Below are 16,876 nucleotides of genomic sequence, written 5' to 3'. Positions count from 1 at the left end.
GGCTGCAGGTATAATTGCAATAGCTTGTACCTCCTTAGTAAAAAGGAAATGGTGCACATACTGTTCCTCACTGAGGTAAGGATAGAAGAAATGTCCTGGATAGAGATGGTCTCATGCTATGGGCCCCTCTCCTCTTCATTCTCCTCCCTCTTTGAGCAGCTCAACCTTTTCTGTGTCACATCTCCTCCTTCTCCCTGTCATGCTGCAGGCCAAGGAGAATAGAAACTACAGCACACATGGGAGCAAATGTGATCAGAACCCTTGACGTGAGAACATGCCACACCACTTGCTGTGGATTTCACCAACTTTAAGAAGCAGAACAAGCCACCAAACACTCTAGTAATTCAGCAACAATCAGTGGAAATCAATCAGCAACTAAGCTGGAAGTGTTTGATCATCCCATTAAATAGCACTGTGGTGGGGATGTCCTTCCTGCTGCTGAATGCATGTTTAGCTGTGCAAGATTAAGAGAGGGTGTCAAGTGGAGCACTGGGTTGAAAATGGCACCGCTAGAATCAAATCAGCATTCCCTGCTGGCTGGCATTACAAGCTGCCTACTTCCGGCACATGCTCCTAGTGCCCATGCTTACAATATGCCCAAAATGGCACTGGCGCAGCCAGCACCAGAAGTGTGCATGCAGGGCTCAGACACTATTTTAGGCTGGAAAAGGCACCCGTAGCACCAAAAATTTGGATGCTTGGCAATCGAATTTTTCAGCCCTTACATTTTAAAGGGCCCATTTCACAACTGAGATCCCCCATTGTGGAACAACACTTGCAAGGAGCATAAGCTAGGAACTTGCAGGCCTACATTGCCTCATTTTCCATTCATTTACATTAACAGATTCTAAATCAGATCCTGTGAGTTCACAATTTCCCACCTATGTCAAGTATGAATGTTGTTCATCCTTCAAGGCAAAGATGATCATGTCCATCATTTGGGGTGTTTGGTAAGGTTCCAGGCCTGGGGTGGGGGGGGGGGGGGGGGGTAGGGGGTGGGTGGCAGTGCAGCAGAATACGTACGTAATTGCTAAGGCTGATCTGAGCCCGGAAGGTTCTGCTGCTAATAGGGCAGGATACCGCAGACCATTGAGTTTTGAATGAGCTGCTGGCTCAGGATTTCCTTTCCTTGCATTTTCTCTCTGCCTCTGATATGCGCTTGCTTTTGAAGGAGGTCGCACCCTTTTTTATTTGGTTGTGCCAGGTGCAGCAATCCTGGGCTAGCTTCTCCCAGGACTCGAGGCTGATATCAAAACTCCTAAGCAAAGTCTTCAGAGTGTCTTTATGGTGCTTCCTTTGACCGCCATGAGAGTGCACCCCAGACTCAAGCTCTCTGTAGAATATTTGCTTTGCTAAGTGAGTGTCAGGCATTCTGGCTACCTGACCAGCCCAACTCAGTTGTGACTGTCTCAATGTGGCTTGGCGTGCCAGCTCGGGTGAGCACCTCAGTGTCTGGTATTTTGTCCTGCTATCGAATCTTCAGAAGGTACGGAAGGCAGCTCGAGTGAAAGTGGTTGAGCTTCTTGGCGTGATGCTCGTACACAGCCCACGTCTCGCATGCGTAGAGCAGAGTGGGCAGGACTATTGCTATATAGACTTCCAGTTTGGTAGGCAGACTTACTCCTCTTCTTTCCTAGACTGATGTTTGAAGTCTGTCGAAGGCTACACTTGCTTTGGCAATTCTTGCATGTGTCTTGTCATCGATATAAACAGCTCGAGAGAGTGTGCTGCTAAGTTAGGTGAACTTATCTGCTGCTGACATGTTCTGGTCATGGACTGAAACCTTGGGCTCGAGATGGGGTTTTCCTGGAGTAGGCTGGTACATAACTTTAGTTTTCTTTGTGCTGATCGTAAGGCTGAAGTTGTCACATGCATCGGAGAACGAGTCCTTGCTGCATTGCATGTCTAGCTCTGAACCGGCAACTGGTGCACAGTCATCGTCAAACAGGAAATTGCAAAATATGTCCTTGGAGACCTTGGATTTTGCCTGGAGTCATTTCGGATTGAGCAGCTTTCCATCCATGCGGTTTCTGATTTTGATGCTAGGATCACCATCATGGAAAAGATCAGAGCACGTGTCAAAGAAAAACATGCTGAAGAGGGTTGGTGCTGGCACATAGCCCTGCTTAACTCCATTAGTGCCTGGGAATGGGTCAGAAGACTCACCATCATCCAGGACACATGGGAGCACGGCGTGATGGAACTGTCGAACCGTTGTGATGAATTGCTCCATTACCTTCCAAAGGCCCTCACAAATGACTGTGTCGAAGGCCTTGGTCAGGTCAACAAACTTGGTGCAGAGGTTAATGTTCTGTTCTTGACATTTCTCTTGGCGCTGTCTGACTGCAAACATCATATCATGAATATCTGACAATGGAATCCAATCTCAAAATGATGGAGGACACATATGGAAAACAAGAACTGCACCAAACAAACAAAAAGAACAGAATTTAATCATATTAGGGTGACTGCATGTCCCCGTTTTCTGGGGACAGTCCTCCGATGAGGTAATGTGTCCTCCAGCAAACAATGTTCCTGGAAAAGTCCCCGGTTCACGAAATTCATCCCCGAATATCCTAACTTTTAATTTCTCCTGCTGGAATATGTCTCATGCATAAGTGAGATAGAGCACAGAGTCTGTATTGTAAGTCACATTGTATAAAGATGCCTACTAAATGTCTAAATGATAATAAATACATTAGAGAGAAATATCCTGATTGGTTTGACTTATTATTATCAGCTACAACATAGACTGTTTAGCACTATTACAGTTACCATAGCTACGGCGCTGAATGAATGGCATATGACATAGAAAACACACAAGATTGAAGTTGGATGCAAAGTGAAAATGGCATTGTCAAAAAAGCAGAATTGTTACTTAAACAACCAGCTTCAAAAGGAGTTTCCATATTTACGACCAACTAGCAAAGAAACATCTGTATTATGTTCAATCTGTCATTCAAGAATTTCCATTTTGAGTGAAGACAGGACATCTATAAAAGAACACGAAGGTACCACTAAACAGAACACTGCTCTTACAGACTTGTTAGCTGAATTTCTATTACAGATTTTTTTGCAATGTTGAGCTAACACAGACTAGGCTGTATAGACAGTGGGTACAAAAAACTGACCTTCCTGAACAGTGTTATTGTGTTATTTATAAATGCTGTCTGAATTTTTTTTTCCATTCATTCATGGGATGAGAGTGTTGCTGGCTAGGCCAGCATTTATTATCCATCCCTAACTGCCCTTGAAAAGGTGGTGGTGAGCTTCTTGAACCGCTGCAGTCCAATCATGTGATGTCACATCCGCAGTAATTATATGCACATTTATTTTGTATTTGTAGTGTATATGTGCAACTGTTAAAATATAGGTTGCTAAAATGTTTTCCCTTGCTACACTGTGCAACCTACGTTTTCCATCCTGGCTACCCTGCTACATTCCTATGTTAGTGGGATTCGGTTCAGAAAATATAACCCTAAGTTATAGGTGGATAAGCTCAGAGCACACTTTTCCTTGTTAAATCACATGCACAGATTGTGAGGTCCATGAAGCCAGGATATTGGGCAGCTAGTTAATTATTATACTTCCGAGTCAAGGCCTCGCACAATGATCAGGAGTTGGAAGATGGAGTCGGGGCCTCGGCGAAGGATTGGAGATTGGGAAATGGAGGCAAGACCACGGAAGAGGTATCAGAATCGGGAGATGGAAGTGGGGCCTCAGACATGGATCGGGAGTTGAGAGATGAAGGCAGGGCCTTGGAAGTGGAATTGAGGGCCGAGAGTTGGAGGCAGGGCATTCTGAAGAGGGTTTGGGATTGGGATATGTAGTCAGGGCCTCAGAAGAGCAATCAGAAAATGGAGTCAGAGTGTTGGAAGTAGGAGCGTAAGTTTTATGGCCTGGATCTTGGAACCAGTAGTGGAGGTGATAAAGTTCCCCACGGTAGGCTATTGCAGAAAATACAGAAGTATGGGATTGAAGGTGAATTAGTGTTTTGGATCAGAAATTGGCTAGCTGAAAGAAGACAGAGGGTGGTGGTTGATGGTAAATGTTCATCCTGGAGTATAGTTTCTAGTGGTGTACCGCAAGGATCTGTTTTGGGGCCACTGCTGTTTGTCATTTTTATAAATGACCTGGATGAGGGTGTAGAAGGGTGGGTTAGTAAATTTGCGGATGACACGAAGGTCGGTGGAGTTGTGGATAGTGCCGAAGAATGTTGTAGGTTACAGAGGGACATAGATAGGCTGCAGAGCTGGGCTGAGAGATGGCAAATGGAGTTTAATGCGGAAAAGTGTGAGGTAATTCACTTCGGAAGGAGTAACAGGATTGCAGAATACTGGGCTAATGGGAAGATTCTTGGTAGTGTAGATGAGCAGAGAGATCTTGGTGTCCAGGTACATAAATCCCTGAAAGTTGCCACCCAGGTTAATAGAGCTGTTAAGAAGGCATATGGTGTGTTAGCTTTTATTAGTAGGGGGATCGAGTTTAGGAGCCACGAGGTCATGCTGCAGCTGTACAGAACTCTGGTGCGGCCGCACCTGGAGTATTGCGTGCAGTTCTGGTCACCGCATTATAGGAAGGATGTGGAAGCTTTGGAAAAGGTGCAGAGGAGATTTACTAGGATGTTGCCTGGTATGGAGGGAAGGTCTTACGAGGAAAGGCTGAGGGACTTCAGGTTGTTTTCGTTAGAGAGAAGGAGGAGAAGAGGTGACTTAATAGAGACATATAAGATAATCAGAGGGCTGGACAGGGTGGATAGTGAGAGCCTTTTTCCTCGGATGGTGATGGCAAACACGAGGGGACATAGCTTTAAGTTGAGGGGTGATAGATATAGGACAGATGTCAGAGGTAGTTTCTTTACACAGAGAGTAGTAGGGGCGTGGAACGCCCTGCCTGCAACAGTAGTAGACTCGCCAACTTTAAGGGCATTTAAGTGGTCATTGGATAGACATATGGATGAAAATGGAATAGTGTAGGTCAGATGGTTTCACAGGTCGGCGCAACATCGAGGGCTGAAGGGCCTGTACTGCGCTGTAATGTTCTATGTTCTATGATCAGGATGGCAATGATAACTACCCACCTTTTTTCATTTAGTGGATGCTTAAAGCTGGTTTTCCCTGGGGCAGGCAGCCTTGGGCAAACCAAAGTTGCATTAGGGACCTGAAGCAGGTCCCTTTATTCACATATGAAAATGACCTGATATAAAAACAGAAAGTGCTGGAAATACTCAGCAAGTCTGGCAGCCTCTGTGGAGACAGAAACAGAGCTAATGCTTCAGGTCTGTGACTTTTCATCAGAACTGGCAAAGGTTAGAGATGTAATAGGTTCTAAGCAAGTGAAAGGGAGAGAGGGGGAAGAAGAACAAAAGGCAAGGTGTGTGATAGGGTAGAGGGCAGGAGAGATTAAATGACAGAGATGTCACAGAACAAATGGCAAAGGGAGTACTAATATTTGCAGTAAAAGCCATTAACACTCTCTCTGGACTCGTGCTTTGTCTTCTACAACAACTATTAGCACTCGCTTTGCCTTTTATTCTGTGACATCTCTGTCATTTAATCTCTCCTGCTCTCCACCCTATCACACACCTTCCCTTTTGTTCTTCTTCCCCCTCTCTCCCTTTCCCTTGCTCAAAACCTATTACATCTCTAAGCTTTGCCAGTGCTGATGAAAGGCCACAGACCTGAAACGTTAACTCTGTTTCTGTCTCCACAGATGCTGCCAGACCTGCTGAGTATTTCCAGCACTTTCGGTTTTTATTTCAGATCTCCAGCATCCACAGTATTTTGTTTTTATTATGCAAATAACCGAAAGCATGCTTCAGGCATGGGTAAAGGACATCACTTGTTTGTCCTTATCCAACATGATGGGTGGCACATTTCCTGCTGTAAGTGTGCACATACATGCTGTTCACCATGTTTGTGTCTTAGAAGGCCATGAAATGCCTGAAGAACGAGTGCTATGTGGCCCAATTTAACGCCCATAATCTCTACAGATGTGGAAATAGCTTACATCCTGATTATAAGACACTGATAAGATAAATAAAGGCTATAAGAGGAACGGGTGAGTAAAAGTAAATGCTTTAGGACTTAAAGTAAAAGGAGGCAACTGAAAGGAGAAGATCAAAGCCTCTGAAGTTGTAAGATTTGAGATTGAAACAGAATAGCAGTAAATCACGAACACTTTGAGCGGTGTATTTGAACAAATTTAATGGAAATTCTGAAGATGATGCCTTACTACAATTATTGTAAACAAAATATTTTAAATCTCTCTTACATTTCTATTGTTGAGATTGGAGAGTGATGGGCAAGTGTTACAGCCAGGTGAGGAAGAGTCTCAGGCTCCCCTCTTGCCCTTTCCTCTTATTTGACCGCAACAAGGTTTATTCCTCTTAAACAGTGGTTGTGCTTACCACCTCTGAGTGTATTTTACCTTTTTCCTTTACTGTGATTGCGAAAGAACCAATCGGACCAGGTTTTCTTGAATTTAAACAAAAAAGAGGTACGTTTATTATACTTAACACTCTAACCCGATTTAAAAATACTAAAAATACGTTATACATTCATGCACACATTCACACGAGAATCTCACACACACACACACACACAAATAGATTATAGGAGGGAAAATAGATTTGGTGGTTGGATTAAAGTCCAGAATAAATGGAATTTAAATACAGTCTGTAAAGTGGATGATCCAGTAGTCCTTGGCTGAAGCTGTATTCTTGGACTGCTTGCTTCGTCAAAGTGTATTTTGGCTGGTTTGCTTTGCTCAGAATTTTCCTGAAGGCAGAATCTGTAGTTGGCTCTCTTCCCCCAGTTACTGGCTGTAGCAGTCTGTAGGGTTGGAGGGTCCCCCAGTCGCAAACGGTTTTCACTTGATGTTTTCTGGTGAGAGAGAGAGAGGGAGACAGGGGAGCAGCAGCTTTCTGTGCTGCTGTAGACTCAGTTACTGCTTGTCTGTATCACAAAAGTTCCAGTTTCTTCAGAGATGAACAGACGGTCACATGGTACTCTCACTCCCCTTTGTTTTTAATGAGGTCCAAATCTAAAACCAAAACTTCTCTCAGGTGGGGTTGGCAGTGTTTACCCCTCGAGGGACATCTCCATTTATGATTGCCTCACGATGGTTTTGAATGTCCCGCTAATGAGGGTGATCTGGCTAATCTACTCAGTTAGCCAAAGCATTGTTCTGATTGGGCTTCTTGTTAGACTTTTTGTCTCCAGTTCAATCTCCTGGTATTTCAGATGTAAATGGCAGTGACCATCTTGGCTGCTAGTCTTTTTAAATGTTACTGGAGGGATTTTTTGCCATTAAATGTCTAATGTAAATTTCCAACTGCCGAAATTAATATTTCCCATTTGGCATATAGGGTTTTCCTGACAGCAAGCTATAAAAATCCTTACAACAGTGAGGTGTATTCTGACAAGCTTCTTTCCAAATCATTTACATCTCAAATATAATTGTTTATGTGACAAGTTCCCATAAACACTATAATTAATACAATACTAGCAGTATAGCTTACCTCTGCAACCTTAGCTGGTGCAATGCTTCCTTCGTAAGGGCATCCTATTGCACAGGAGACATACCTGTTGTTCAAACAATAAAAATATATATTTTTTGCTTCTTTTATTGTTACGACCTTATGAATTGCCACTGAAAAAATGATTCACTGTAAAAATCAAAGCAGAAATTCATGTAGTTTAGATATGTGGGATTAATAATTATTTGACATACTTCACAAACATATTAAGTTTCTTTGCTGGAACTTATGAACTCTGATCATAATGCACTGTATTATTTCAGGTTGCCGGGAAGGGTTTTTGTTTTGTTTCGTGTCAGGTTATCATTCAAAATGAAATACCTAATTTTGATAATTGTAATTTAAAGCTGCACAATCACTTTTGGAATTGTCCTTCAAAAGTAAATTTTACCAAAGAAAAATGTCTGTGTAATCTTCCAGGGTTTAATCAAACTGTCTCCATGTATGCTGTGCAATTAATCGTATGTAAGACTGTGAAAAGATCTCTGAAATTACATTTTGAGGGGCAATAGATCTCCCTCTCATTTATTTCACTAACTTTAAAATTAGATGTAGATTTTTAATCATATTTTCTTTTTAGCATGCAACTTCAATCACTATGAATTGTCATATAGATAGATGCTGTTGAGACCATAACTGCAAGTAATCTGATTCTAGGTGCGGCCAGGACACAAACCATAAGAAATGGCCTGTTTAGAACTGACCATCTTTAATATCAACCTCTGTGGGGATTTCAGGCTTAGGTTGATAAGTGGCAAGTAAAATTCGTACCACACATGTGTCTGGCCATCTCCAACAAAAGAGAATCTAACCATCTACCTTTGACATTCAATGGCATTTCCATCGCTGAATCCCCCACCATCAACATCTTGGGGGGGTTACCATTGACCAGAAACTTAACTGAACCAGCCATATAACTACCATGGCTACAAGAGCAGGTCAGAGGCTGAGAATTCTACAGCAAGTAACTCACCTCCTGACTCCCCAAAGCCTGTCCACTATCTACAAGGCACAAATCAGGAGTGTGATGGAATACTCTTTACTTGCCTGGATGGGTACAGCTCCATGGAAGTATGTGACTAGTGGTGTTCCGCAGGGATCAGTACTGGGACCTTTGCTCTTTGCAGTATATATAAATGATTTGGAGGAAAATGTAGCTTGTCTGATTAGTAAGTTTGCGGACGACACAAAGGTTGGTGGAGTTGCGGATAGTGATGAGGAATGTCAGAGGATACAGCAGGATATAGAACGGTTGGAGACTTGGGCGGAGAAATGGCAGATAGAGTTTAATCCGGACAAATGTGAGGTAATGCATTTTGGAAGATCTAATGCAGGTGGGAAGTATACAGTAAATGGCAGAACCCTTAGGACTATTGACAGGCAGAGAGATCTGGGCGTACAGGTCCACAGGTCACTGAAAGTGGCAACGCAGGTGGATAAAGTAGTCAAGAAGGCATACGGCATGCTTGCCTTCATCGGTCGGGGCATAGAGTATAAAAATTGGCAAGTCATGCTGCAGCTGTACAGAACTTTAGTTGGGCCATACTTAGAATATTGCGTGCAATTCTGGTCGCCACACTACCAGAAGGACGTGGAGGCTTTGGAGAGGGTACAGAAGAGGTTTACCAGGATGTTGCCTGGTCTGGAGGGCATTAGCTATGAGGAGAGGTTGGATAAACTCGGATTGTTTTCACTGGAACGACGGAGGTGGAGGGGCGACATGATAGAGGTTTACAAAGTTATGAGCGGCATGGACAGAGTGGATAGTCAGAAGCTTTTTCCCAGAGTGGAAGAGTCAGTTACTAGGGGACATAGGTTTAATGTGAGAGGGGCAAAATTTAGAGGGGATGTGCGAGGCAAGTTCTATACACAGAGGGTGGTGAGTGCCTGGAACTTGCTGCCGGGGGAGATGGTGGAAGCAGGTACGATAATGACGTTTAAGAGGCATCTTGACAAATACATGAATAGGATGGGAATAGAGGGATACGGTCCCCGGAAGTGCAGAAGGTTTTAGTTTAGGCAGACATCAAGATCGGCGCAGGCTTGGAGGGCCGAATGGCCTGTTCCTGTGCTGTACTGTTCTTTGTTCTTTGTCCAACAACATTCAGGAAGCTTGACACCATTCAGGACAAAGCAGCCGGCTTGACTGGCATCCCTTTCACAAACATTCACTCCCTCCACCACCGACGTACAGTGGCACCAGTGTGTACCCGTCTACAAGATGTACTGCAGCAATTCACCAAGGATCCTTCAACAGCACCTTCCAAACCTGCAAACTCTACCACCTAGAAGGACAAGGGCAGCAGATGCATGGGAACGCCACCAGCTACAAGTTCCCCTCCAAGTTACACACCATCCTGACTTGGAAATATATCGCCGTTCCTTCACTGTCGCTGGGTCAAAATCCTGGAACTCATTCCCTAACAGTATTGTGAGTGTACCTATACCACATAGATGCAACAGTGCAAGAAGGCAGCTCACCACTACCTTCTCAAGGGCAAGTAGGGCTGGGCAACAAATGTTGGCCTTGCCAGCAACACCCACATCCCATGAATGAATTAAAAAAAACTATTTATCTTGTAACAATAATGTAAAAACCTTCCTACTTTTCTGATTGATCATTGCAAATAATTACATGCGTGCCATTCTTAGCTTATGTTTGTCACATTACATTAAAGGAAGTTGTGGAAATAAATATAAAAAATTATTTTATCTGTTAGACAAATGAATGGCTCTTTTGGCACACCTTGACAGGCAACAAATTAACCTGGCTACTTGCAGAGCAAAACTGTATCGTTGCTAAACAAATCAGGAGATTGTTACTATTTTCAGGATTACACTCCTAAAGGTTAACAAGGTACCCAAGGTATTTGAAGGTATTTCATGGTGGCAGAATTCACCTGCACGAGCTTATCAATTTTATATCAAAACAATCAAGAATACAGGCTGCAAACTATTCATATTATGCCCAAACTGTTGCCTTTGGGAGCACTTTAAATTATTGGTACTGTCCACTGTTCAATTCGATTTTTTGATCAATGACGATCAGAAGAAATAAAAACTTCCAAGCAGAGAAATGTTTACCAATGTGGACTCCTTACCAAAGACACCTCAAATTAACAATTTAATTTTTGACCTCCAGCCTATCTCTTTCGAAAATAATCTCAAGCCTAATACTGGAAATCCTAACCGTGCCTAAAGAAACCTAAATGCATTGCTTAACAGGACCTAATACACACATCAAGCAATATCCTCTTCCAGCTGTCAGTGCGTGAGATACACACTGGTACTGATCATTTGCCTGCTGCTGTTGCAATAACCATTTCTGAAAATTGACTTTATAAAATGTTTCTTTCTACTTTCTCATCATTCTTACAAAATGTAATTATTTAATTTATTCTGTAATACTAATTATCTGGGGCGCCCAAGGCTTGGAAATTGTAACGGTTCTGTGTATAGAACTAGATTTGTCAACATTATATCGTAAATATTTATTTGAGGTAATGTGATATATGTTAATTAATATATAGCATATATGTTTACACCTCTAACTTTTATATAAAAAAAACTCTAGCCAATAGAGAGAAGAAATATTAAGGAGTTTAGCATCTTTGAAAGTAGATAAATCGCCAGGCCTAGATGAAATGAATTCCAGGCTGCTAAGAGGAACAGCGGCACAGTGGCGCAGTGGTTAGCACTGCAGCCTCACAGCTCCAGCAATCTGGGTACTGCCTGTGTGGAGTTTGCAAGTTCTCCCTGTGTCTGCATGGGTTTCCTCCGGGTACTCCGGTTTCCTCCCACATGCCAAAAGACTTGCAGGTTGATAGGTAAATTGGCCATTAGCAATTGCCCCTAATATGGCACAGACTTGGTGGGCCGAAGGGCCTGTTTCAGTGCTGTATAACTAAACTAAAGGAGGATATAATGGAAGATCTGACCATCATTTTCCAATCCTCTCTGGTTACAGCAGTTGTGCTGGAGGACTGGAGGACTACTAATGTTGTAGTGTTATTTAAACAAGGAGAAAGGGTAGACAGTCCAGTCAGCCTAACCTTGTGGTGGGCAAATTATTTGAAAAAATTCTGAGCGACAATCTAAATCTTCACATTAAAAGGCATAGATTAATCAAGGATAGCAGTCAGCATAAATTTGTTAAGGGAAGGTCATGTCTGATTAACTTGATTTTTTTTGAGGAGGTAACAAGGTGGGTCAATGAGGGTAACATATTTGCTGTAGGCTACACGGATTATAGAAAGGATTTGACAAAGTCCCAAATGGCAGACTGATCAGTAAATGAAAAGCTCATGGCATCCAAAGAAAAATGGCAAGTTGGATCCAAAATTGACTCAGTAGCAGAAAGTAAACAGTACTGGTCGACAAGTGTTTTTGCGACTGTTTCTAGTGGGGTTCGGCAGAGTTCAGCACCAGATACCTTATTTTTCATGGTAATATATCAATGATTTAGACTTAAATGTCGAAAACATATAATACAAATGTTGTCTATGTTGTTGATAGTGAGGAAGAAAGCTATAGACTACAGGAAGATATTGTTATGATCACCTGGTTCATGGTTTGTATTAATTTTCTAGAAGTAACTTTTAATTTGGAAATTGATTTTTTCTCAATACAAGACAAATGAACATACCTGCTTTGAGAAGCTGGTAAACAAGCCTCGGGTGGTTAGAAAATCAAAGAGCGATCCATGTTTATTAGTAAGGTGTTATTGGGCAGTGTAAAGACCCTAAACAATGGGAACCCTTCTTAACTTCTTGATGGAGATGGTATGTCTGCAGAGATTTAAATTATTCATATGATTTCCCAGAACAAAGAGAAGATTTGGAGTTGGAGGTAATTAGCTTAAATTGCTATCTGGGACATCCTAAGTGCACCACATTGCTTTGGAGATAGATGATGCAGGGAGTCCCTGTTGGTTTTTTGATCCGTGTGCTTATTGACACAGTCAGTCAGTTGCCTTTTAGACAAGCAGTTGGCTTTTGGAAAGAAAGTTGGCTTTTGGGAAGCTGTTAGCTTTTAGAAGTCAGTTGAACTCAGAAGCAAAGAGGTCATTGAGAACCAGGGGTGTTTCTGTTTTGAGGCAGGCCCGTGTTCAAGCTGGGAAGTTCAGATTCGGGAGGTGATCTCATACCTCAGAAGACAGCTCAGAAATTAAGGAAATCAAAATGAATTCCTAAGAGCTATGGTACATTTTATATTGGTCCCAGGAGAAGGGAAAAATCACCAAGATCCTGTAACATACAGGGGGAATTCTGGGGGGTGGAAGTAAAAGTCAAAACGGAAGTGCTCTACATGATTGTAACTTTAAAATATAAATGTCTCAAGTTGCAGTGTTAAGTTAGTAGTGTTTTGCTTTGTTTAACTCTTGTACAGTAAAGCTTTGTTTAAAATGTGAAATCTTGTGGTGTTATTCTTTCAGTAGTAACTGGGAATTTGATGTTCTCTTTTTGAAAGTTAACAGTTCCTAGGGATCCTAACAATATCAATGGACTGGTCAGGTAAGCAGAAAAGTGGCAAATGGAATTGAATCTGGAGAAGTGTGACGTAATGCATTTGTAGGGGGGTAGGGGTGGAGGAAACAAGACATGGGAACACACAGTAAATGGTAGGATACTGAGTGGTGTAGAGGACAACATGGACCTTGGAATGCATGTTCACAGATCCCTGAAGGTAGCAGGACATGTAGATAAGGTGGTTAAGAGGGCATTAGGGATTCTTTCCTTTATTAGCCATGTCATAGAATATAAGAGCAGAGAGGTTATGGTAGATCTGTATAAAACAGTAGTTAGACTACAGCAAGCACAATTCTGGTCACTACATTACAGGAAGGATGTGATTGTACCAGAGAGGGTTTTTTAAAAATTCGTTTCATGAGATGTGGGCATCGCTGGTAAGGCCAGCATTTGTTGCCTATCCCTAATTGCCCTTGAGCAGATGGTGGTGAGCTGACTTCTTGAACTGCTGCAGTCCAACTGGTGCAGATACACCCACAGTGCTGTTAGGGAGAAAGTTCCAGGATTTTGGTCCAGTCTTAGCGAAAGGACGGTGATATAGTTCCAAGTCAGGAAGGTATGTGGCCTGGAGGGGAATTTGCAGATGGTGGTGATCCCACGCATCTGCTGCCCTTGTCCTTCTGGATGGAACAGGTCACGAGATAGGAAGAAGCTGTTGAAGGAGGCATGATGAGTTGCTGCAGTACATCTTGTATATGGTACACACTGCTCAGACTGTGCGTTGGTGGTGCATGGGGTGCTGATCAAGCAGGCTGCTTTGTCTTGGATGGTGTGGAACCTCCTATTGTTGGAGCTGCACTCATCTAGGCAAGTGGAGAGTATTCCATCGCACCCCTGACTTGTGCCTTGTGGATGGTGGACAGGGTTTGGGAGTCAGGAGGTGAGTTACTCGCCACAGAATTCCCAGCTGCTAACCTGATTTTGTAGCCACGGTATTTATGTAGCTGCTCCAGTTCAGTTTCTGGTCAATGGTAATCCTGAGGGTGCTAATAGTTGGGGATTCAGCAATGATAATGCAATTGAATGTCAAGGGGAGATGATTAGAGTCTCTTCTTGGAGATGGTTATTGCCTGGCACTTGTGTGGCACGAATGTTAATTGCCACTTATCAGCTCAAGCCTAAATGTTGTACAGGTTTTGCTGCATGTGGACATGGACATTTTCAGTATCTGAGAAGTTGCAAATGGTACTGAACATTGTACAATCGTCAGCAAACATCCTGACTTCTGACCTTATGATGGAGGGAAGGTCATTGATGAAGCAGCTGAAGATGGTTGGTGTAGTATAATGTGATAGAGTAGACATTGGGTTGTTACTGGGCAGATTATGTAAATAGACCATGCGCATCATCACAGGAAGTGATATAATGTAATCTGTACAGAACCTCGTAGAGAGTTGCAAAGGAAACCTTAGGTGCAAGACATATTCAATAAACTCCTATTATTTTAACTGTCAGACTCCTATACTAAGCTTTGTCCTAAGCCTTAATAGTTATCAAAATATTATATGGTGGCAGCGGTAAACTAAAAAGAAGATGGAGAAATCTTTATCTTTGCTGGAGAACTTCAAAAATGTCACTGACTGAACCAAGCCGAGGTGTGGCCGAAATGGGTCCGGAGGTTTGCAAGGTATCGTACTGCATTAGGTCTCGTGCAGCAGCAAGACAAGGAGCAGGCCAGTACGCTGTTGTGTGCAACGGGGGAGTGTGCAGATGACATTCTCAATCCTCAAGGCATAGGTGAAGAGAAGGCTACATATGAAGAAGTTATTAAGGTACTCGAGACTTACTTTAATGTAAGACAAAATGTAATTGTGGAGTGCGCCAAATTTAATAAGCATACCCAGCAGAAAGGGGAGAGCATTGATTCATTTATCAATGATTTGTACAAACTCGTGGAGGATTGTGAATATGGCAGCTTATGGGAAGAGCTGATTAGAGATAGGATTGTGGTCCAGGTATTAGATGACACCCTTTCAGAACTACAGTTCAGGGGTGATCTCATGTTAACAAAAGTGATTCAATTGAACAGACAAGCAGAGGTTAGAAGGTTTAACTGATCCGTTGTTCGAGGGAACAGGGTGAGTCCAATCTCAAGCGTAGCAGACTCTATTGAATTTGTTAAGAAAATGAAATGGAAAAATAGCGGTAGAAGACAAGAAAGGCAGGAAGAGCACCTAGAGGTAGCAGCAACCAATTGCAGTAGGTGTGGCTGAGAGAGGCATAAAAGGGAAAACTGCCCCATCAGAGAAGCTGAATGTTTATCAGGCAGAAAGAGGAGACACTTTCAGTCAGCATGTCGCAGTAAAAAAAACAGCGCTGTATACAATTAAAATAAAATCCCGAGAGAACAAAAAAATTAATGAAGTACATGATATCCAAATTGTGGAAAATACCGTTTTTAGGAGAATTCCAGGAAACAACTGAAAGTTGTTGGATGGAAGAAATTCTTGTGGAAGGAAACAAAACTAATTTTAAACTGGACAGAGGAGCAGCAGTTTCTGTACTATCAGAGACAGAATCGTGGCTGTAAAAGAAAACTGTCAAACCAACAGGTAAAAAAATTATATGGGCCTGGAAGCATTGAATTGAAGGTAATGGGAGAGTTAAAGACAACATCGAGTTACCGGGGAAAGGAAATTTCTGAGACCTTATACGTAATTAAAATTCAAAGTTGTTCCCTCCTAGGTAGGAAGGCCTGCATAGACTTATAACTCATATATAGAGTGGAAGAGCTTGAGTGTAAGGAAGACAAGCCCAGAAATTTTAGAGCCAAATTTGCCAAATTATTTAGAGGATTGGGGAAGTTAAAAACAGCATACGATATTACTCTAAGGAAGGAAGCAGATGTTTGTATATACCGAGGAAGGTTCCACATCCACTTCCAGAAAAAGTAAAAAAGGAAATTGAGTTAATGACAAAACAAGGAGTCATCTCACCTGTAACAAAACCTACAGGATGGTGCTCAGGTATGGTTCCAGTGAAGAAACCCAACGGTTCAATTAAAATTTGTGTTGACCTCACACAACTGAATAAAGCAGTGCAAAGAGAAAAAGATCAAATATCATCAGTAGATGAGAGTTTGGCAAAACCAGTGAGGAGCTCAATCTTTACCAAACTGGATGCAAATAGCGGGTTTTGGCAATTACCCTTAGATGAGGAATCGAAGCATCTACCAACATTTAAACAGCATTTGGAAAATTCTGTTTTAACAAATTACCATTTGGAACAAGATCAGTGCCTGAGATCTTTCAAAGGACAATGTTGAGGATTCTGGAAGGATTGGACAGAATTATTTGCTATATGGATGATTGGAGCCAATCAAAAAGAAGACAATGCTAGAGTGAGAGCAGTACGATGAAGATTGGAAAAAGCAGGTCTCACAATGAATGAAAATTTTGTTATTTCACAGCCAATGGTAAAGTTTCTTGGACATAGAATAGATGGGTCCACTATTGGAGCAGATCCACAAAAGAAAAAAGTGATGAGAATTCCCAGAGCCGACAAATGTGACAGAGCTTCAGAGATTTATGGGAATGGTGAATCAAGTAGGAACATTTCGACCCAATTTAGTCATGATCAATGATCCACTGCAACAGCTGTTGAAAAACAACAATGTTTGGTGTGGGAAAGAAGCCCAGCAAGAATCATTCGAGAAAATCAAAGGAATGTCAATATCATTGGATGTGTTAGCTCATAACAACCCAGAGCTATTCACCATCATCGCTGCAGATGCATCATGATTGTGAGCAGTCTTATTTCAAGTGTAGAGAGATGAGAGACGCAGACCTGCAAATTTTGTTTCTCGTTC

The 16,876-nt window shown here is 42.2% G+C and overlaps 1 protein-coding gene across 1 annotated transcript in view; it reads right to left on the bottom strand.

Annotated features, from left to right (window-relative positions):
- The window catches only part of hmgcll1 (3-hydroxymethyl-3-methylglutaryl-CoA lyase like 1), a 260,435-nt gene that overhangs the window by 126,866 nt on the left and 116,693 nt on the right, over nt 1–16,876 (bottom strand). Inside the window, exon 6 of the mRNA XM_068017323.1 lies at nt 7,523–7,586. Coding sequence (XP_067873424.1) covers nt 7,523–7,586 — 64 coding nt within the window. The remainder of the gene's footprint in view (nt 1–7,522; nt 7,587–16,876) is intronic.

The sequence above is a fragment of the Heterodontus francisci genome, chromosome 3 (assembly GCF_036365525.1).
Source record: "Heterodontus francisci isolate sHetFra1 chromosome 3, sHetFra1.hap1, whole genome shotgun sequence".
Lineage (NCBI taxonomy): Eukaryota > Metazoa > Chordata > Chondrichthyes > Heterodontiformes > Heterodontidae > Heterodontus > Heterodontus francisci.
This window is presented reverse-complemented; position numbering and strand designations above follow the sequence as displayed.